We start from the raw sequence: 19868 nt of genomic DNA on the forward strand, positions 1-19868 counted from the left end.
TATAAAAAACATTATTACAATAGAAAAATATTCACAAAATATTTTCCTAATTGACAAGATTGTTTCACACACAAAGTATTCAATTTACTAGGACGAGTACAATTCTATATAAAACAATACAGAATGTTTTGAAGTGTTCATAATTTTCTTCATTTGAGTGCATTTCACTGTGATTTATCTGAAATTAAAATAACTTTTATTGAAATTTGATGCGAAATCAATAAATCCATAATAAAAGTATAACAAAATTACAACATAGATACTTAATCAAGGAAATTATTGGTTTGAAATAATAATTTTAAAAATATACATCTTTTAGTTTCATTCTGATGTTTTTAAAAATTTTTCAGAAAACTTTGCACTTAATGATTTTTTAATGGTCGGCCTCGTGGGTGTAGTGGTCAGCGTGTTTGCCTGCCATGCAAGAGGTTTCGGGTTCGATTCCCGACATGGTTGATATGAAATATTTATTTGATTAGGTGTTTTTACGCTTGAATATTTCATAATCCCTAAGCCTACCTTCATGTAGGAAAAATGATCAAGATACACTGAAATTGGTGTGCCAATGCAGTGCCCTGTGCACAATTAGGTGCAGAAAGGGAATGAAGAAGCTTTTTAAATTTCTGGAACCTGTTTTTTTTTCAATCAAGTTTCAGATAATTAAAACCGCGACTGGATACTTTTAATTAGTTTTTTCATAAAGTAAAAGTCAAGATTTATTAGATGAAAATATTGAATACACCACAATTTGTATCTTATTTATTGAGTATTGGTGATGAAATGATATACCATTGATTGGGCGACATTGGCTGCTATCGCCTATTACAGCCAAACAGAAACCTCACTGTTTTGTAGGAAAGAGCCCAAACATAATAATAATATATTCAATTAGACATCCTGATACAGCATTTAAGGTAACTGCTACAGATTTTTTACATTTACTTCATTATTAAGAAAATCACTAGGATTTCAAAAAATAAAATCCAAAAGTTTTCAGTATCGGTCCCTATATTCAGAGGAGCAAAATGATGGTACAAATCACCTTTAACATATTGTAATCAAAATATAACAGGAGTATAAGTAGACGTATTTAAGAAGATATCCATGTAAATTTTTTTTGAGCATAATTACACATAAGTATTAGGCGTTAACATGAATTGTGTCTGTTTTTTCGAAATTAAGAGAAAAATAGGACAAATTACAACAAATTAGTCAATAATGTATTCTCCTTCACTATTTCACAATAATGTATTCTTCTTATTCTCATTTGATTTCTCCTTTATTCCCTCGATTGAATGCGAACAGAAGCGGATGTCAAAAATTCTCACTTTCGTCTGCTTGACATTCTATTTTGAAGGCTTGTAATAATATATGTAACAAAAGCAAACACAACATCTCGTACGGCAGAAATGATTATTTCGAATGCCACGTACCTTTACCAATTGTTTTACTTAATATTTTACGTAATAAGAGCACCAAAGTGCTCATTTTTTAGTTTGAATAAAAAATGGACAAAACATATATCAAATACAAGATAAAGATATTATATGGAGTTAAGTTGGTGCCCTGTGCACCACTATAATTGGGCCTTCCGGCCTGTTATGAGGCACAAACAAATTAATAATAATGAAATTCATCTAACGTGTTTCCTTGTTAATAACATGAAGAGCCAGGATGAGGATCTTCTCCGCCGCTGTCTTCACCAGGTCTGTGTTGATGTTGATATCTATGGCTCTGGTGTGGCACACCAGCATTGCCAAGCGGCTCTCATCCTCTGTCACCAAACCTACACACAGTGACAACTTTACAACTTTCATACTCCAACGTCCATACTTTGACAACAATCAGAAAATGTTGAATTTTTCTGTGCTATTTGTAAAAATAATAATGGGGGTTTTCGTTAATTTAATCGTTATTTAATTCTGCATTTTACTAAGCGTTCACTTGCTCGCAGAAAAAATATTTGTTTTTTTTATCAATTTAACAATATTGTAGGTAGCTTTACTTTACGGGTTGTATAATCTATTACATAATATAGACTGTGAATATCAGATTAAATAACATTACAATTGACAAAGTTAATATTTTTTTGTGGTGCCGTAGTTAGTGTTGCGGACTCACGGATCAAAGGTTTGAGGTTCAAACCCCACTCTACCCCGACCCGATTCCCATTTTCTAATGGTGAGTTATTTACGACTCATTGAAAATGGCCCAAAAAATCTAAATATTTGGGTTAATAATAAGAACGAAAATATTTCCCTTTTCATTAAAAAAATAAAAATAAAAAACAGATAGCCGCTAAATTGCCAATATCTACAGAAAAATATGCTCATATTATGTGTAGAAGCCGTATTCAGCAAGAAAATTGTCCTATTAATGAATGAATTCTGACACGCATTTGTACGGTTTTGGGTGCGTGAAACAGTTCATGGGATCGCGCTCTAGTATAGTTATTGGGAACATACAAAATGATTTCTTTCAGTATATTTGGATAACACGTACTTTCAGAAATCAGCTTATATAAATGTTTTCTGAGATCCAGCATCCCTGCAAGAAAGATGTACACAAGAATGGATATAAATTATTCGAGACCGCATTGTATGCATATTTGCATATTGTATTTGCATTTTTTGGTTATTTTGACAGGTTTTAGCATATTTTACTGAAAACCTGCTGATGGGGCATAGTTGCTATATTTTTACAGGTCGTAATAGTTGTAACCTCAAAGACGCTACCGCTGTAGAGCCGCCCAGACGGACAAAAATAATTCTAAAATTATCAATCACGAAGTTAGTTATAGTTTACAGAAAAACAATGGGCCGTACGTACTTAATTCAAGAACCGTAAGTGCTGCGACGAAATTGTCCATTAAATGTTTGTTGTTAACCCAAAAACCAAACTAAAAATTTTAAATGCCGTCTCTTCAGCTGTGGCTCGTTATTACTCTGAGGTTGAAGCCGACCTAAACAATAAAACACACGGCTCAAATGGGCCTGAATGAGGAACTTCAGCCGTATGGGAAATTGGATACAATACATGTTTTTTTACGCGCGGTAAAAATTGAGCATTAAATTGTACGGCAATGTTTCCCGAAACTGTACAAAAAAAAAAAATATTTTAATAAAACTGAACTACTTTAAACGACGTCAATTTGGAAGATGTTAGTCGAGTAAAAAACAAAATAGAGTTTAAATACATCTTTTAATTTCCATAAGTAATTTTATTTTTACCATAAAATACAATTGTACAAAATATTGCTAGTTTTAGGCAGACTGGGAGGTAATTTTGTTTTCTTCATAATTTTACTAGGGGGTTTCACTGTAAATTTGACAAATATGGACAGGAAGAAAGGGGTTGAAAATATGCCCCAAAATTATTGTGATATTGAATGCCCGAAATGGTAAACAATAAAATGCAACTGTTATGTACAAAAAAAAAGACATGGGATCTTACTTGGTTCCTTGGCCATCCGCGGTAGTGTGGATATAGATAGCGTAGTGGCGTCCATTCCGCGGTGTATGTGCTCCGAGATAACTTGAGTCATGACTTTCCGCGATCTCACGATAGCACGTTCTAGAGGAGACTTGGCATTTATTTCATCATTATTGTCTTGTTGTAATATTTGCTGGGATTCTGTCAAAGTTATTTCACCCTAGGGGCATAAGTTTGAATGCATCAGAATCAGCCATGGCTTTGATAGCAGTATAAAATAAATGTGTAGCCAACTCTAAGGAGTACTAAGTTACTAAGGTAAGCACTCGAAATTTAAATAAATATTGAAACAACATAATCTAGGCAAGCACTGTAGTAAAGAATTGTCTCATTTCAAAAAACCTTTTAAAATACGGTTTTGCTTTCACTAAATATTACGAATATTTGTTCAAATAGCAGTATCATCAGTTTGAGTATGTCTAACTCTTTGTAGACAAGTATTTGTTTTCTCCTAAGGGTTTCATAAAAATTAACAAAATGTATCTTCAAACATAAGCAGTATAATGAATATAGTTTAATTTAATTGACAATTCTTGATGGAATTCCATTGTAATGATATAATTACTTATATTTAAATTTAAATAACCAATTAAAAATACATGGTACACTTTCACTTATTTATTTGACCAATTAGCGCTTTTACCCTCTAATGGGCAATCTTCAGACTGGACCAGTCTGTTAAACCAATAAGTTATTATATCAGTATAATGAATGTTATACTGTGCGTAAAGTGATTACCTAAACGAGCTAATGATAAACCCTATATAAATAAATGCCTAGACTACCATATTTTCTTCTCAAAGTGGTTTTCCATGTCCACGTTAAAATATTTTTTGTACATTTTAAGTAGTTTGAGTGTTGTGATTTTCTAGGAACTACAACATGCTTATATTAAAACAAGACATTCAAAATGTCTAATTGTAATTATAATTGATGTAAATATTTATCTTCGTGGTGTGATGGTCAGCGTGTTTGCCTACCATGCGAGAGGTCTCGGGTTCGATTCCTGACATGGTTGATATGAAATATTTATTTAAAAGGGTGTTTTAAAACTAGAATATTTCAAAGTCTCTGGACTGGTATCTGAAGCGTAAGACTGATCATCTTACCTTCATGTAACAGAAATGATCAAGATACGCTGCGATTGGTTTACCAATGAAGTGCCCTATGCACCATTAGGTGAGGAAAGGTAATGATGATGAAATATTTAGAATAGTTAACTTCACATTTGTAAAGCTTTGTAGTTGTAAATCTTCATCATGTCCCTGTGGTACATAAAGCACTGCAGCGTATATTAATCACTCTTTAAATGAAGGTAAGGTGAAGTCTTACGTTCCAGGAACAATAAAATATTGCAGTGCAAAACCCCCTTTTAAATCAATATTTGATATCGACTTTCCAAGGTGTCGAATCCAGGGCCTCAAGTATGGCAGGCGAATGCGCCGACCACGACAAAAATGCTAAAAACGTACCGTAAAAATTAAAAGCTTACAACCAAAACATTCTTTAAAAAAATTAAAGATATAATTCTATAAAAATAAGGGATGAACTAAAATATTCACTGTTTTATTTTTTAAAAACGATTATTGATGGCGTAATTTCGCAATTTTTAAAATGCCCCAGCAGTTCTTTAGTTCAATTTATTTTCTTTAAATTATTTGAATAAATTTTACTTTAGTTCGAAGTCTTTATATGAGAATATCATTTACATACCAAAGTTTGGTCTAAATTTTAAGAGGCGTAATCTGCCAGTAGAAAAAAAATAGTTTTAGGTGTCCAAAACTTTTAACAGAAACACCTTGAAAAATTATTGTTTGTTTCTAATGCAAGTTTATTCAATTTTTTAAATTGCGTGATTTTGAAAAAAACAACGTTTTAAAATGGCTAAATCATATGATTTACTTGCTTTTTATCAGATTACAGCCTTAAACTGCTCGGATGTAGAGAAAAATTCATTTGATAATACTAAATTTACATATGTGAAGATTATGTTCCGAGTACATATAAATATTACTTTATAACAAGTACCTTTCTTTCCCTTTTCCCTCGAGTTAACTTATGGTCTGGGCTAAAAGAAAAACAATAATCACAAAAAGCAGTTTTTGTTTGTTATATTAAACACAATATCTTTGCACGCTACACATTAAGTGTAAATACAAGAAATGTCTTTACTTTGCGGATTGGGTTGCAGCAGCAATGAAGTTCTTAAGGATGTGAAGTGCTCTGTTATATACTTCCTTCAGCATTTTCCCCACGTGGTGTTTGGTATTTGTTAAAATAGTACGCCCCATTACTGCATTCAACGCAGACCGGACTGGGTCAGGCTACAATAATCAAACAGACTCATTTAATACAAATTAATAGACTACAAGATTTGGTATACCAGTATATCTCTTATTTTAACTAAAATAAGTTAAAATCGAAAAAATAATAAATAAATAATATATCTCTCATTTTTTAAAAGAATAACGTCGAAGTTTGCTATAATAGGCCAAAATTATATGATAATTTTAATAAATTATGAAAAACAGATTATTAAACACCACATAAATGTAATGAATTTTTGTTTTTAAATTCCTATTTTAAAATATCTCATTATTTGCTTAATGTAACACGACATTACAGCACCATTTGCAGGGGGGTTTATAGCAGTCTTTTAAGAATTGATAGTATCATCAAAATTATCACGATCATCCTCTTTTCTGCTCCTCGTGGTACATAGGTCACTGCATTAGTAAACCAAATGCATTGTATTTCAATAATATGTTATTTGAAAGTAATCTGAGCAGACCTTCATTTCAGGTCCCAGTCTAGGAACAATGAAATATTGATTAAACTTCTTAGATTTTCATGACCGTTCAGATGCACAAGAAGTTTTTCCGGGTAATAACCGGCATAATAATGCCGTGTGTCTTTTGTACTATTTACCGACGTTTCAAATCGCATTACAGCGTCCAACATCAGGGTTGATGAAGTGATACATCAATATTGAGTTAAAAAGAAACTTTTATAGCAATATTTCACATCCATCCTGCCAGGAATCGAACCCAGGACCTCAAGAATGGTGGAAGAACGCGTCAACCACCAAATAATGAGGCGGACTTATCTCCACTCAATTGACTTATTTAGGATTTTTACCAGCCACCGAGTCTAAAACACTCGTCCATGGTTTTGGTTCTATTTCAGATACAGAATTCTATTCTTCATCCGCCTGGACAGAGACATATTCAACAATTTATTCAAATATATTTTCTATTTCTTTTGAATATGCTGTGTACATTTACTTCCATAAAAATATTAATTATTAGCATGAAAAATACTACAGATATTGTGTATAAACATACGATTAAAATTAGAGAATTATTATAATACTCATGAAGAATTTTTTAAAACATCATAAAAAATAATCTCTTCAAAAGTAAAGCTTTCAACAAATTCAGACACAATTCAGACTACCAGATGAAGACTACTGATTTACATCATTGATTGATTGATTGATTGGACTATTATTCATAAAAGGTAGTAATTATTATTGAACTTTTGCCCTAGCTTTTAGTTGTATTTTATTTCAATTGTACCTGTATGTAAATATCATAAAAAAATGTATTAACCATTGTTAAATGGACATAATACGTCCGTAAATAAATACATAAAATGTTATGTTGTATTTTGATACAGATAACAGAATTCCGATACAAACTTATTAATAATATTACAATATACTTAGTATTAACATATTTTTTTGTGACTACAGCGGGTATTGTTATTCCGGGTAGCACACGGGCCGTCCTGTGCTCTCTATTGTTTTCTCTGCAGCTCTGTGCAAATCGGTCATCACAGACTTGTATTTTTATAAAATTGCTATTAATTAGACTAAACATATGTGCATATAGATCACCGGAAGACATTCTTTATTGGGAAGAATTACCATTTCTTGGATCCTGAATATCTTAATATGTAGGTTATGCGAATAAGCAATGGATTTATATTGAAATAAGTAGGTTCCGAAAAATATATAATAAAAATAATATAATATAAATAAAAAATAAAAAATAAAAATATATATATATTTGATTTAGTACATTGAAATAAGCTGTGCTATAAAGGTGATTAGTAAAATCAGTGAAACAATTCAATAATATTAAACTCAATTTTAGGTTGTTGTATTCAATATGACGTAGGGGTGCTTACCACATTCTGCCATCGTTTCATCCAGAAACCTGCACGGTCCAGCGTTGTGTTAGAAGAACTACGTCCACATACTCCACTCTGGACAGCCTCACGGAGTACAGAGCGGGCCGGATATGGCTTCCTCTCTTTCCTGAGAGCTGGTTGTTCCTGCTACACTATGAAAACAAAATAATAAGGTCTATAACAAAGCAATATGTCAAGATTACTTAAACATAGGTTCGTTAGACAGTACAAAGAATCAGACACTTGCTTACAAGAGAGGGGATAATAATATGCTCCTATTAATTTTCAAACATGTATATTCTCAGCCTCCCCCCTCCTTATATCCACACTGTCACTGTAGCCTTCCTAATTTTGTGCCGTTTCATCTGCTAAAATAGAACTGGGTTGCTTAAAATTACTCCAGTCATCCCCATTCAGTTCAAACTATTAATTTATCATCTGTAATATTTTTCCTTCTCTTTTAAATTCTTTTAAAATTATATCACTGTGCCAAAAATATTGTTTTCACCTAGGTGAATCTAGGAATCTAGATTCCAAGACACATTGAAATATCTGGCATTGAAAAAGCGGGTTCTCTTACAAGATGGGGTTTTGAAGTTGGTAATTTATTTATTTATTTTTTATGGATAACTTATATAGTGCCATTTTCGTAATAAAATACCTCAAGGGCGCTTTACATGGTGATTCTATTGTTAAATTAATTTAATTGAAGCTTTTAAATTTGTAATTTAATTAAAATAATTTTAGTTAAAATACGACAGGGTAAATCGCTCGGATATTTCAGATCTGATCTGAGAATTAAAATTTTAGCATTTTTGCCTCCACATTCGCAGGCATTGGAGATATAAATCACATTTTTTTAATGTTCTTTAATGACTGGGTTGCCAAAATTATTTGATATTTTTCATATGTAATTTATAAAGTTTCCAATTCATGTATCTCAAATTCTTTCTTGCACAAATTGCTTATTGATCAATTCTGTTTATAATTCGTTGTGTTCAAATTGTTCCTTGTTATGATACACTCGCATATAATATTTGTTCCATTTAAATAATACTTATGTTTGAATTATATTTTACAATAAATTTTGTTTTAATTTTTCTAGTCATTAAGTTTTATCTGCCTACATGTTGGTAGTCAACGGTAGAAGGGACCGAACCGGACCATCTGTAATTTTTCAGGTTTTTAGTTTTTTAAAAGTTTTAGTAAATATTTCAGTAAATACACTTACAAAATAAAATGGCACCCTAAAGGGTATTCTAAAGAATGGTAATTTATTATTGAAAAGTAACACTAAAATATTTTCGTTCGTGGATTGAAGTCTTGAACTCGAGTCTTATTTCATCTCACCTGAACATTAAAAAAAAATACAGATGGTCCCTTCTGCCATTTGACTACCGATGTATTCTACTGTAGGTTTTTGGTGGGTTTTTCCTGTTAGTGCCTATTTCAGTTTATGTGCGAATTTCGTTAGTTTAGTTGTGCGAGTATGTTTATTATTATAATTATCATTTTATGTTATTCTTGTGCACATATTTTTGCTGTCTACTGTTTGTATCCATGTTGTCATTCCTCTCTGTTATTATAATTAAATCATTATAAATTGTAAATCCATGTAACTTGTTTTGAACGATGGCCGAGCTTAATACAAGCGGCGGGGTGTTCAATTTTATTCGCCATTTCAAACAAGCACCAAGAAGCAAACACAATGGTCAGATAACTCATCAATAGGTCAGGGTAAGTAACATGCACGAGTGAAATTGCCAGCACAGTGCTGCGACGGCCGGTGATACAATTGGAACTTTCTGGATATACCTCGTAATATGAATCTAAAGTATTTTCTATAGACGGGTGAAAAAATATTGTTTTATGCATGGCATGGCCAGAGGCCAGACTGTGAAGACGAAATAGAGTGGGTGAATGAAAATACGAGTGTAGTTTATGTTTACTGAATCTTGGACTCGCCTCTTCCCTCCACTTGTTGGACAGCTTGTGACGCAGCTCCCTGGCGTAGTCCCTCTCGCGGTCCGCCCACGGCTTCATGTTAGTCCGCTGGATGACCTCGAGGTGGCGGTCGCGCTGAGCCTGGGTGGCGGCCTTATTGCGCAGGTCTTCGGCCACACGCTTGTTTAGCTGCTCTGTGTATGCCTGTAGCATCTCTGCTCGCTGCTTCGTGCGCTCCTGTTGCGAGCGCCACAGCTCATTCCAGCGTCGCAGATCCTAAAAATTATTCCAAAGGTACAATTAATATCTTTAAAGGAATTAATAGTTACAAAAAAACTAAAAGTTTTTTTAGGGACATGTAGCATTAAAATATCGCTTTTCCACCCCATTCGTAGTAATTTACCCCGATTGCTGAGCCTAGTTCAAAGTGTAATAAATTAATATGCATATAAAAAGTATTTCTCTGTTCTAAGATTTACCCATACTGACTAAATTCACAATAAGAAAATTAAGAAACTTTAAAAAAAATAATGATTGATAATGGCAATCATATTAATTTAAATTAAAATGGATTAAAACTCGACCAGTTAAATGAGTGGTCAGTAAAAATATTGTCTTGTAGAGAATAAATTCTCACCCTGAATAATACCTACTGCAGGACATTTTGATGACGGACTGTTTCCAATAAAACGATGTAGTTTTAAGAAAGGCTTTTTTTTACCTCTTCTTGCCTTTTTTTGACTCTATCGTCCCTCGCTTGTTGCAGACTCTTCTTCATCCTAATATCTTCCAACCGCATTCGTTTCAGGTTTTTCACCTTCTTCATCATGGCTATTTCCCGACTTGCTTCCACCCTCTTCCTGATAACTTCCTGTCGAGCTCTTGCCTTCCTGGCGACTTCCTGCTTCCTCTCTTCCTTCATCTCCTGAACTCTGATTATCCTCAATTCTAAGTTTTTTTGGCGTTCCTGCAACCTGAAAAACAGTTCGTGAATAAAGTGAATAGTAAGATTTTTTGTCACTGGACATTTTTTTAAATTAGAAATATAAACATTCAATATGAAAATTTTAAATAGCATTCTTAACTGCAAAATATTTAAACTAGTCCATTAAAAAAATCTGTTTAAATATTCTATAAAAAATTTTGCTTTTTAAACCATTTTTAGTTAATTTTTTACATTCGATTAAAATGTCAAATTAGGATTTTTGCTTTAATGAGAATTGTTTTTATTCGATTTTCTTCTTTTATACTCACTCCCTTTCCTTCTCTTTGCGTTCTTCTTCTTGTTCCTCCATTATGCGTCTCATGTTTTCTTTTGCTTTTTCGTCTTTAAAATAACGTATTCTTCTTTTTTCTTTTTCTTCAATTACTTTTTTGAAAAGCAAAGCATCTCTACCCACCTGGTCCTAAAAATATATTTAATATTCACTTCAAAATGCATAAAACATAACATACCGAATGTAGGGTATATGGAATTATTTGTGAAAAGGAGGTAAGAGGGTCAGTTTTTCACTTCAGGGACTACGAAATATTGTAATAAAAAATCTGCCTTTCAAATATTTTATGTCAATCTTGCTAGGGATATATCCTAGCGCCCCAAGAATGATGAATTTATGTTTTTCAATAAATCGCCCAATTGTCCAGCCCTCTAACTCGGAAGATGTGATAACATTTAAAAAGGTGTATTATGGAAATTGAAATTAGCTGAAATTTTACCAAAATTGAAACCACAAAGAAACTACCAAAACATATTTTAAGAAGCATTTTTTCAAGATGGCGCGGCGAGCGGCGAAAGTTGAAGGACACAATTCTAGGATTATATTTTAAGTTCTCATGTAAGATGAACAGATTATCTAAGCGAGGAAGATTGGTAAATCAATATTTTTTGTACGAATTTGCCAATCGAGTTTCATACACGGAAGAATAATTGAGAAAAACTAAATTTTCATCCGAAAGGCCGTGAAAATTTTAAAAACCGATCACCTTTTAATATCTCGAATGACTAGACTAAAATAATGAGGTGCATCGGTAATTACCCTTCTCTCCATCTCCATCTTGATCTGTTTGGCCCTGATGCAGTGCTGGCGGCGGCGGTGCTCGTTGTACTGTTGCTGGGAGCAGGGCGGGTAGGGGGGCAACACCAGGGAGCGGCACTGGCGGAAGAAGGGGCGCAGGTGCGGGTCGTGCAGAGGATCGTACTCGGGCACCGTACCCGGCCACGTGTCGAACTCCGACCCCGGAGGTTGCGGGTACAACTAGACATACGCGGACGAAACCGTTGAATTACTTCAAAATTGTCAACATTCCCCAATAGGCAACTGCAACATCATCTTACTGTAGCTGGATTATTCGTTCCATTTGTTAACCTTTAAAGGCCAAGGGATTTTTTGGCGTACTTCAAGGCTCGCAGTTTGAACCATACTTATCTAATAAATATTATGTAGGTTGTTTTAGCTTACGTAATTTTGTTTGTTTCTTGTGAAGTGTATAGATTTGTTTGTCGAAGCGAACTAAATTCAAATATCAATAATTGTACACACAAAAATGTTTTCTTTTTACATGCCATAAATATTAAATAGCACTTTTTATTTTAGAGTTGTTTTTAGTTTTTATTTCCTTTAACCAATTTGTTACAAAATTCCGATTCTCCAAAATAAAATAAATTTAAATTTTGAAACTATTTTTTAATTTTATTTTCATTTATTTATTTACACTGAGAACATTACAGAGTATCCAATTCATTCTCATTACATTACGAAATATACACATCAGATATATTAAATGTGAAAGAGAAAAAAAGCCGTGTAAAATGGACATATATAATATGTATTAAAATTTGGAAATTGCCTTCCTAAGAGAAATCCCACTATCATGAAATTTATCGACAGCCGAGGCGATATGTTTGAATAACACTAATAAGACCGATAGCTCGATGACGGGTAAATTAAAAGGGCAATTTGTTCTATGGTTTGACATGAAACTAAGAAACTAATTTTCAATTTGTTTATCCATTTTTGTTATTTATTTCGGGATTTTACTCTAGAGCCAGGAGATGTTACCCAAAATAATTTTTGTGTAGATGTTTATTTATAATTTTGCCAAATCAATAGCCAATTTGTGCAACATAGTTAAGAGATAAAGTATAATATAGTAAAGAGAAAGCAGATTAAATACAGTAAATAAAAAGATTATAAGATTTGCGACAGTGAAACATCATTGAGGTGAAAGGTGTAAGAAATAAATGAACTATCTTAAAGTGCCAAATAAAAGAAGAAAAGTGTGAATTGATACCTACGTGTTTGCGAAAATGTTCAATAATAAACTATTCATAATTATATATAAATAAACCGAAATAAAGGAAAACTGCCATATTAATAATGAACAGATCTTTGTAAAAAGCCGAGGGCTTTAAGAATATAATAAATACGACTTATTTTAAGCTCAGAAATACCAATTCAAAATATTCCGCAGCGGGACTTAAGTAAGATTTTTTGTCCAAACGTTAATTTATTCTGGGACAAAGAATACGACAAAACACGTTTCCTTTCAACAAAACATCGGCTGCTTCGCTATTTCCATAAACCCTTTTGTCAGAAACCAACATCTATAGTCGCTAGGTGTTCCTGGGTCCTCCCAGAGGGCGCGGGGTCCGCGACTCGGGACTCGGGACTCCACAATTCCACATTGTACAATATTATACCCTCCTTTAATGCCAGCGAGAGAAAAGAATCTCCCCTTCGATCCTTTTACGACATCCAATGATGCAATATTTATATAGCCTTTATAAATTAGGAAATTAATCATATTGATAATATCATGCATTCAAACATCTTAAAGCATTTTAAAAAACAAATGGCGTGAAAATTTCGAAAATAATGCATGTAGGTAGGTAAATTTAATTTGTTTACGATACAATTATACGTTTTGAAAAAATCTGTTATATATTTTGAATTTAAATTATTAAACAAACATTAAATTAAAAATAAATGATTTATTTTCTAAATTGAAAATAATGATAATAAAAAAATTATTAAAAACTTCATGATTTACATTTAAAATACTTTGGTTTCCCTTTAATACGAATAAATTAACAGCAAATAACATAAAACATAAAAAAATAAAAATACATCGAAATAAATGGAGGTGATTATCAAAATAATTGATCGCTCTGGTTAAAAAGTTGAAATATTGTAGTTTTATTCTACAAATGGAGACAATGACATTATTGTTTGGTTCATTGGATCTCTGACACCATTCTTCACCCGACTAATCCCCTGTAGCGACATTTTCAGTTTAATTATTTCACTGTCCACTGAGTTGGGAATGGATTTTAATTATTTCTAAAAAACACATTTAAATTGAATGAACGTTCGTGTATTACAAAAAGTAATTATTATAACTGACGAATTCTTGTATAATGTACATTTTTATTGTGGAAATATAAATGGCAATCCCAGAATGAATTGAAACGGTTTTAAAGAAGTTTCTGGAATACTCCAATCAGAGAAAAAATATATTTTAAATATATTTATGGATTCTAAAGAATTTCGGGAATAGTACGAAATTGTTAACAGAAGAAAAGCTAAATAATTATTTGTCAAGGGTGAATATTTAGGCAGGTAAGGAAAGTTGCGAAGAAAAGTTGAAAAGCACCTAAAAGGGGTAAAGAAAAAGCATTCAGATACAAATGTGATTATTATTATTTGGAAAATATTACTTGAAAATTGACAACATGAAAATAACGAGGAAAAAAGAAATATTGAATAAAAGCAAAAAAGTCGTATTAATACATCAATATTTTCATGAAATGCACTTGTGGATGATATAATTGAGATGCTTTGTTTTGTCCCCTTATTACGTGGGTACAGATTTTATGTTGACCGTGGTTTGAACATAATTCAATTTATTTTATTTACATACTTGTAATATGTAAATGATAAAATTTATCATTTTAATACATATAATAAATAAAAAATCAAAAGAGCCAGAGAGAACCCCGCATCACAGAGAAGTGAAAAACATGAATGCCCAAAGTATGTGATATTGCGTTACTTTACTTCTATTGAATGAAAATCTAACAAGTTGGACTGTTGTGGCCTTACGGATATGAAACGCATTTGCTTTTTGAATAGGAAACCATAGAAAACTATGTATTTTAGGAGAAGCCGGACTATCGACGGACACCAACAATCGAACGGACCTTACTTTCCCCTTCGGACTGGAGACATTTGGCGTACTTCTATTGTTGATTAAAAAAATGATTGTTTAAGAGAGTTTCTACCTAAACATTTTTCTTGAAAACGTTAAGTGACAATTATACTTAAAACTGTTCAATGTGTTGGTTGGCCTGCTTGTTTGCGTTTTTTGCCTTGTTTTGATTTTTTATTTGATTTACAAAAATTACGTAACAATATTATATATTCTCTTAGTGAAAATGTTGACTATTTATGCACACATAGAGTTTTAACAAATCCTGGGAATTGAATGTATTATATGAACAATATTATTTACTAATAAACAATTGTTATTGTGCCCCGACTCAACACGGATTTTCTAGCGAGTCGGGGCAAGTTCACAGGTATGGGTCGTTCCTGATTGTGTCGCTATAAACTGTGTCTCTGTCCCTAATAAATGTATGCACAATGTTATTAATTAATAAAATTAAAAAAGAAACAGGCTAGAAACTTCTCCAGTTTATAAAACAATTTTTTTTTTTTTTTAAATGTTTGTACCTATTCTGATACACCAATATTTTAATTTTGGATAGCATTTTAATTTAGTTGTAAATAACTCTCTATTGGAAAATGATATTTGAATTGTGGCAGAGTGGGGTTCGAACCACGGACCTCCGATTTGTGAGACCGCGACACTGGCCACGGGACCACGATCTGGTTCAATTATTTGACAAAACAATTATTTTGCATAAAAATATGAGATTTCTTATTTACTACCCGAATATTTTAATTTTCAGATATTTTCCCAAAAATCGTACGTGAATTGTGCTGGAAAAATAATTGAGTCGTGGTAGCGTAGGATTTGAGCCTCGGGCCTTTTATCTGTGAGTTTACAACCACTACACCAAACACCGCAGACCGCAACCAAATTTCGTATTTGCACTTTATAAAATAAATCGCCATTTTGATAAAATAAAAATTAAAGCGCATTTGTAATTAATGATGGAGTTTAAAAATTTTGTTTTCAAAGACAGTCTAAATTCTTCAAAAATATCCAACCCCTCATATTGTGTCGACGCTAGGTCTTTGTATGCGCATTGGATTGTCAGTTAAGGGGAGCAATGAGAGATATTTTTATTAAAAACAGAGAAAATGACGAGCGATCAGTAATAATTTTGTCAATTGTCTTATGAATAAGGCAGTTACCTTGTTACCCAATCTGTTCTTGGCGAAGACGACAGACAGGTCGTGGGGGATCCGCGTATAGGGGATCTGGCGGTCCAGCGGGATGGAGTGCCACTGGGGGAGTCCCCGCGGGGGACGCTGTAGGCGGGAGGGGGCACAGTGTCCTCCAGGCGGTGGAGCCCTGTGGGCTTCCGGGTCGACAGGAGGGTCATGTAGTCCATCTGTAACGGGACATGCGATGTAGCTGGAAGGTTTAAACTACATTGTCGGTGGTTTCCAAAAATAATTTTGAATAATTTCGGCGAATTGATCGTGTCCAATCAGTTTAATAGGCAGCGAAGAATTCACTTCCCCATTTTTATTTATTAATTATTTGTTTACGGACTTCTTCAGTCCAAATGTTAAATAATTACTCGATCCAATGAAGTAGCTAATATATTACGTGTATAACCTTCTGGATTACCTTCTCGCAACTAGATTACAGAGAGCTCGTTTGAACATTTTTTGGCAACGAGTAAATTTTCTTCGCACGTGGGCAGCGCAAAGGAGACTCGAGTCTTTAGTAGCTCAATCACAAATAACTATCGACGTGCTAATAAGCGACGTGATAGCAATTTCTCACCGTGGTTCGAACCGGCGCGGCGCAAAACGACGTTTACCCGTATTATTATAGGTGAGTGTAAAAAATAAAAGTACGTATTTTTCTCAAATGTACTTTTGCAGTAGGTACTTGTCGGGTTTATTTCTTTGTAACAATTTATAATTACCAATCTTATTTTTTGAGTGTTTATACCCATTAAATAAATGTAAACATTTTCAAACAACATTGCGATAAAAATCAATTTATTGTAATACAAACAACATTAAGCGAATGAGCAATAATAATATCAGAGTCAACAAAACGAACATGTTGACAAGATTGTGTATCTATGTAGGTGACGTAGAGTAGTTAATGGAGCACGGAAAACAACCCAATGAACAGTGCTTACCCTTGCAAGTGGAGTACCTATTAAAGAGGTGTTATGTGTTGATTACATCCAACAGACTTGACTAATGATTCGCTTGTAAGTGTAAACATTACTCGAAATTACGTTAAATTGTATTCAATTAATTGGCAAAGGAAAACGTGGGAAAATCTCACAAAGGACAGTGAAAATATCTGTAGTGAACGAGATTTTAGGAAAAATGATCAATTATTGCACTGAATACAACTCAGAATCCACGTTTTCATCTCGAATGGGTTCTCGGTTGATAAATATAAATCATTCAATGGCGATAGATAAAAATGGTCTTATTAAAAATATTGTTGAGAATAAAAATGCTCACATGGACACATAGCCAGACGTGACCTAGAAAATCTGTAGAAAATAATAATCAAGGACGGCGGCGGCGCGGCGTGCCGGGACGGAAAAGCGGAGGCGGAGCTGCAGCTCGCCGGGTCGACCAGGAGTGAACGCAAAAGCGCCCGTAGAAAACGATTTTTAAAGAATATTTACGTACTAAATACACGCTAACCGAGCGATTTCTTCGCGCGCAATAATTCCTTTCAGAATTCTAGCCCAGGTGAAAACACAGGCGAGTCTGCATGGAGCCGTAGAAAAGGCGTAAAGCCGTGAAGGATCGTGGCGCATTGTTAATAGAATGGCTGGGAAAAGTACCGATGATCACGACCCTCGGAACTGAGAAATGAATTAAATGAATTAAGTGGATCATAAAAAAATATTAAAAAAACAAACCTATTTTATTTCTCAAAAATATTGTCTAAAACAATGATCCACAAAGTTAGTGCTACGAACATCTGAAATATCGAATTATTTTTTTTTTCTTATGAGAATTTATATTATTACATCTCTCTCTCCAATCTGTGCCTCATGTCTGAGGATGGTGATTACGCCCGACTCCAGGCATGACTCGTCTGTGGACAGTCTCCCTCCATCTGGAACGGTCTTGTGCTCTTCTATAGGCATTCGTCAGTGATGATTCTGATAATTCAGTGACTGTGCCGCTCCACCTTATCGGTCGACGTCTACGCGACCTTGTCCCTTCGACACTTCCCAGGGGAATAGTTTTCTCCAAACTATCAGAGTTCCCCTGGAAATATGTATAAAGAACTGCAAAATTATTTTCTCGCACATGGATGTTAGTCTTTCTCCCATGTCCAGTTCCTGGAGTAAAGATGTATTCGTGCGTCTGGCCGTCCACGGAATCCGCAGCATTCGCCGCCAACACCACATTTCGAAAGCTTCTATTTTTTATTTTCAGATTCCCTCAGTGTCCAACACTATTATATATGCAAACATAAAAAAAAACACACTAAAACTTATTTTTGTAAATGAAAAATATTTTTCAACCTCAAAATTATAAAAGTTATTTCTTATATTTCCTCGCTTTCACTGACTCTTCTAGCTTGCATTGTCTAGATTATAAACAAGCAAGAGTCACTTAACCAAATTTAACCACCTTGCTTCATTAAAACCTTTCCAGATTTTTTTAAATGTATCACAAGGAAAAAGTTACCCGTGGAATTTATTAAAAAAGACGTGAATGTAATAAAACTGTGCATTAAAACCTCCGAAACAACAGATTTTTCCTTGGTCCGCAAACAAATTGTGATTTCTCAAAATTAGGTTTTTTGGTATGGGACTTCTGTCCGAACGGGGACGAAATGGTGCATGTTTTTTTCAAAGTTGACATTTATTTGAAATCTATTGATCTACGGTAATAACGATAATTGTTTTATATCGGTCTAGATGTAGCTGGGTATATTTTATTTTAAACAAACGTTTTATTTTAAATCATAAAATTTTCACGAAGTTACGACTGAGCTATGATTGATTTCATGTCTTTGCTCGAAACAATTCTATGATTTCGAAATCAATTTATGTAGTTCAATTTACATTAGGTTTGTTAAAATAACAGAGAAACAAGTACCGCAATCATCGTAATGAAGAAAGTTTCCAGCCGTTGTTATTAGAACCAATAAAATAGTACACACTTACTTTGATACGAAGGGAATAGAATAAACTTTACAAAACTACTTAAACTTTACTGTTGAAAACTTTCTAATAATTTATATTAATCACCCGCTGAAATATCTGACATTGTACTCTCCATCTCCACTCCACGTAAAGTGGATAATTATTACTCAGTAATTAGTTTACTTTGCAGGAATTACAATAAATAAATAAACATAAAGAGTTTATCGTTCCCATAATTTTAACGACAGTTTATACTATCGATTGAGATGTGAAGCTACAATGATGAATGTTTTATTTCGTAACGCGATCCGAAATTGCAAAGGTCAGGTCGGAAAACACACACTCCGATTTATCCCTTTCAGATTCTGATAAAAGGGATCATACCCGACACACACCGCGGTACGATGCAAATCTATTCAACTTGGAAAAAACACCACATAACACGGGCCCCGATAGATCGATGCTGTGAGCTGTCTGAAACGTTGATAATAATTCATTTCGACACACCGCATAACAGCTATAAAATGCTTAAATTTTTATCAAGATTTTGGTATTAAAGATGTAAAATTTGTTAGCCTTGTAAATGTCTATAGTGAGATTCATATTTTTTCGATTCTTCGATATGTTGATTTTTGTGAATTTAAAGGGCTAAAACCTTTATTAATGCGGATGAGATTCTCCTGGATGAATTATTTTACCTGCATGAAAAGACTTTTCAATTTTTATCTAGTCGGTACTTCTTGGACCAGTTGGTTTTATCAAAAATATTTTGAGTTTGTCCAAATAGTTGAAGACAAGGACTGGATTTCACACCCTAGGGAATGATTAAGATCAAAATATCACAACAGGGATGGAGAATATTCTAGAGAAGGTCAGTAAAGTGCCCACTTACACCGGCCAA

General features: G+C 33.4%; 2 protein-coding genes across 2 annotated transcripts in view; both read right to left on the reverse strand.

Annotated features, from left to right (window-relative positions):
- LOC148282566 (uncharacterized) lies at positions 1 to 7944 on the reverse strand. Its single transcript, XM_088224878.1, has 6 exons — positions 7684 to 7944; positions 5665 to 5816; positions 5521 to 5560; positions 3454 to 3652; positions 1643 to 1786; positions 1 to 178 (listed from the first exon to the last, which is right to left on the reverse strand). The coding sequence occupies exons 1-6, from the start codon at positions 7702 to 7704 to the stop codon at positions 165 to 167; spliced, it is 570 nt and encodes a 189-aa protein (XP_088081004.1). The 5' UTR covers positions 7705 to 7944; the 3' UTR covers positions 1 to 164.
- The window catches only part of LOC148282567 (uncharacterized), a 25350-nt gene continuing 13253 nt past the window's right edge, over positions 7772 to 19868 (reverse strand). The window contains exons 3-8 of the mRNA XM_088224877.1: positions 16011 to 16210; positions 11667 to 11885; positions 10885 to 11036; positions 10352 to 10604; positions 9451 to 9906; positions 7772 to 7861 (exon numbers count right to left, since the gene is read on the reverse strand). Coding sequence (XP_088081003.1) covers positions 7772 to 7861; positions 9451 to 9906; positions 10352 to 10604; positions 10885 to 11036; positions 11667 to 11684 — 969 coding nt within the window. The 5' untranslated portion in view covers positions 11685 to 11885; positions 16011 to 16210. The remainder of the gene's footprint in view (positions 7862 to 9450; positions 9907 to 10351; positions 10605 to 10884; positions 11037 to 11666; positions 11886 to 16010; positions 16211 to 19868) is intronic.

This window comes from Micrasema longulum, unplaced genomic scaffold (assembly GCF_059751315.1).
Source record: "Micrasema longulum isolate JH-2025_06_02 unplaced genomic scaffold, ASM5975131v1 h1tg000314l, whole genome shotgun sequence".
In the NCBI taxonomy this organism is placed as follows: Eukaryota; Metazoa; Arthropoda; class Insecta; order Trichoptera; family Brachycentridae; genus Micrasema; species Micrasema longulum.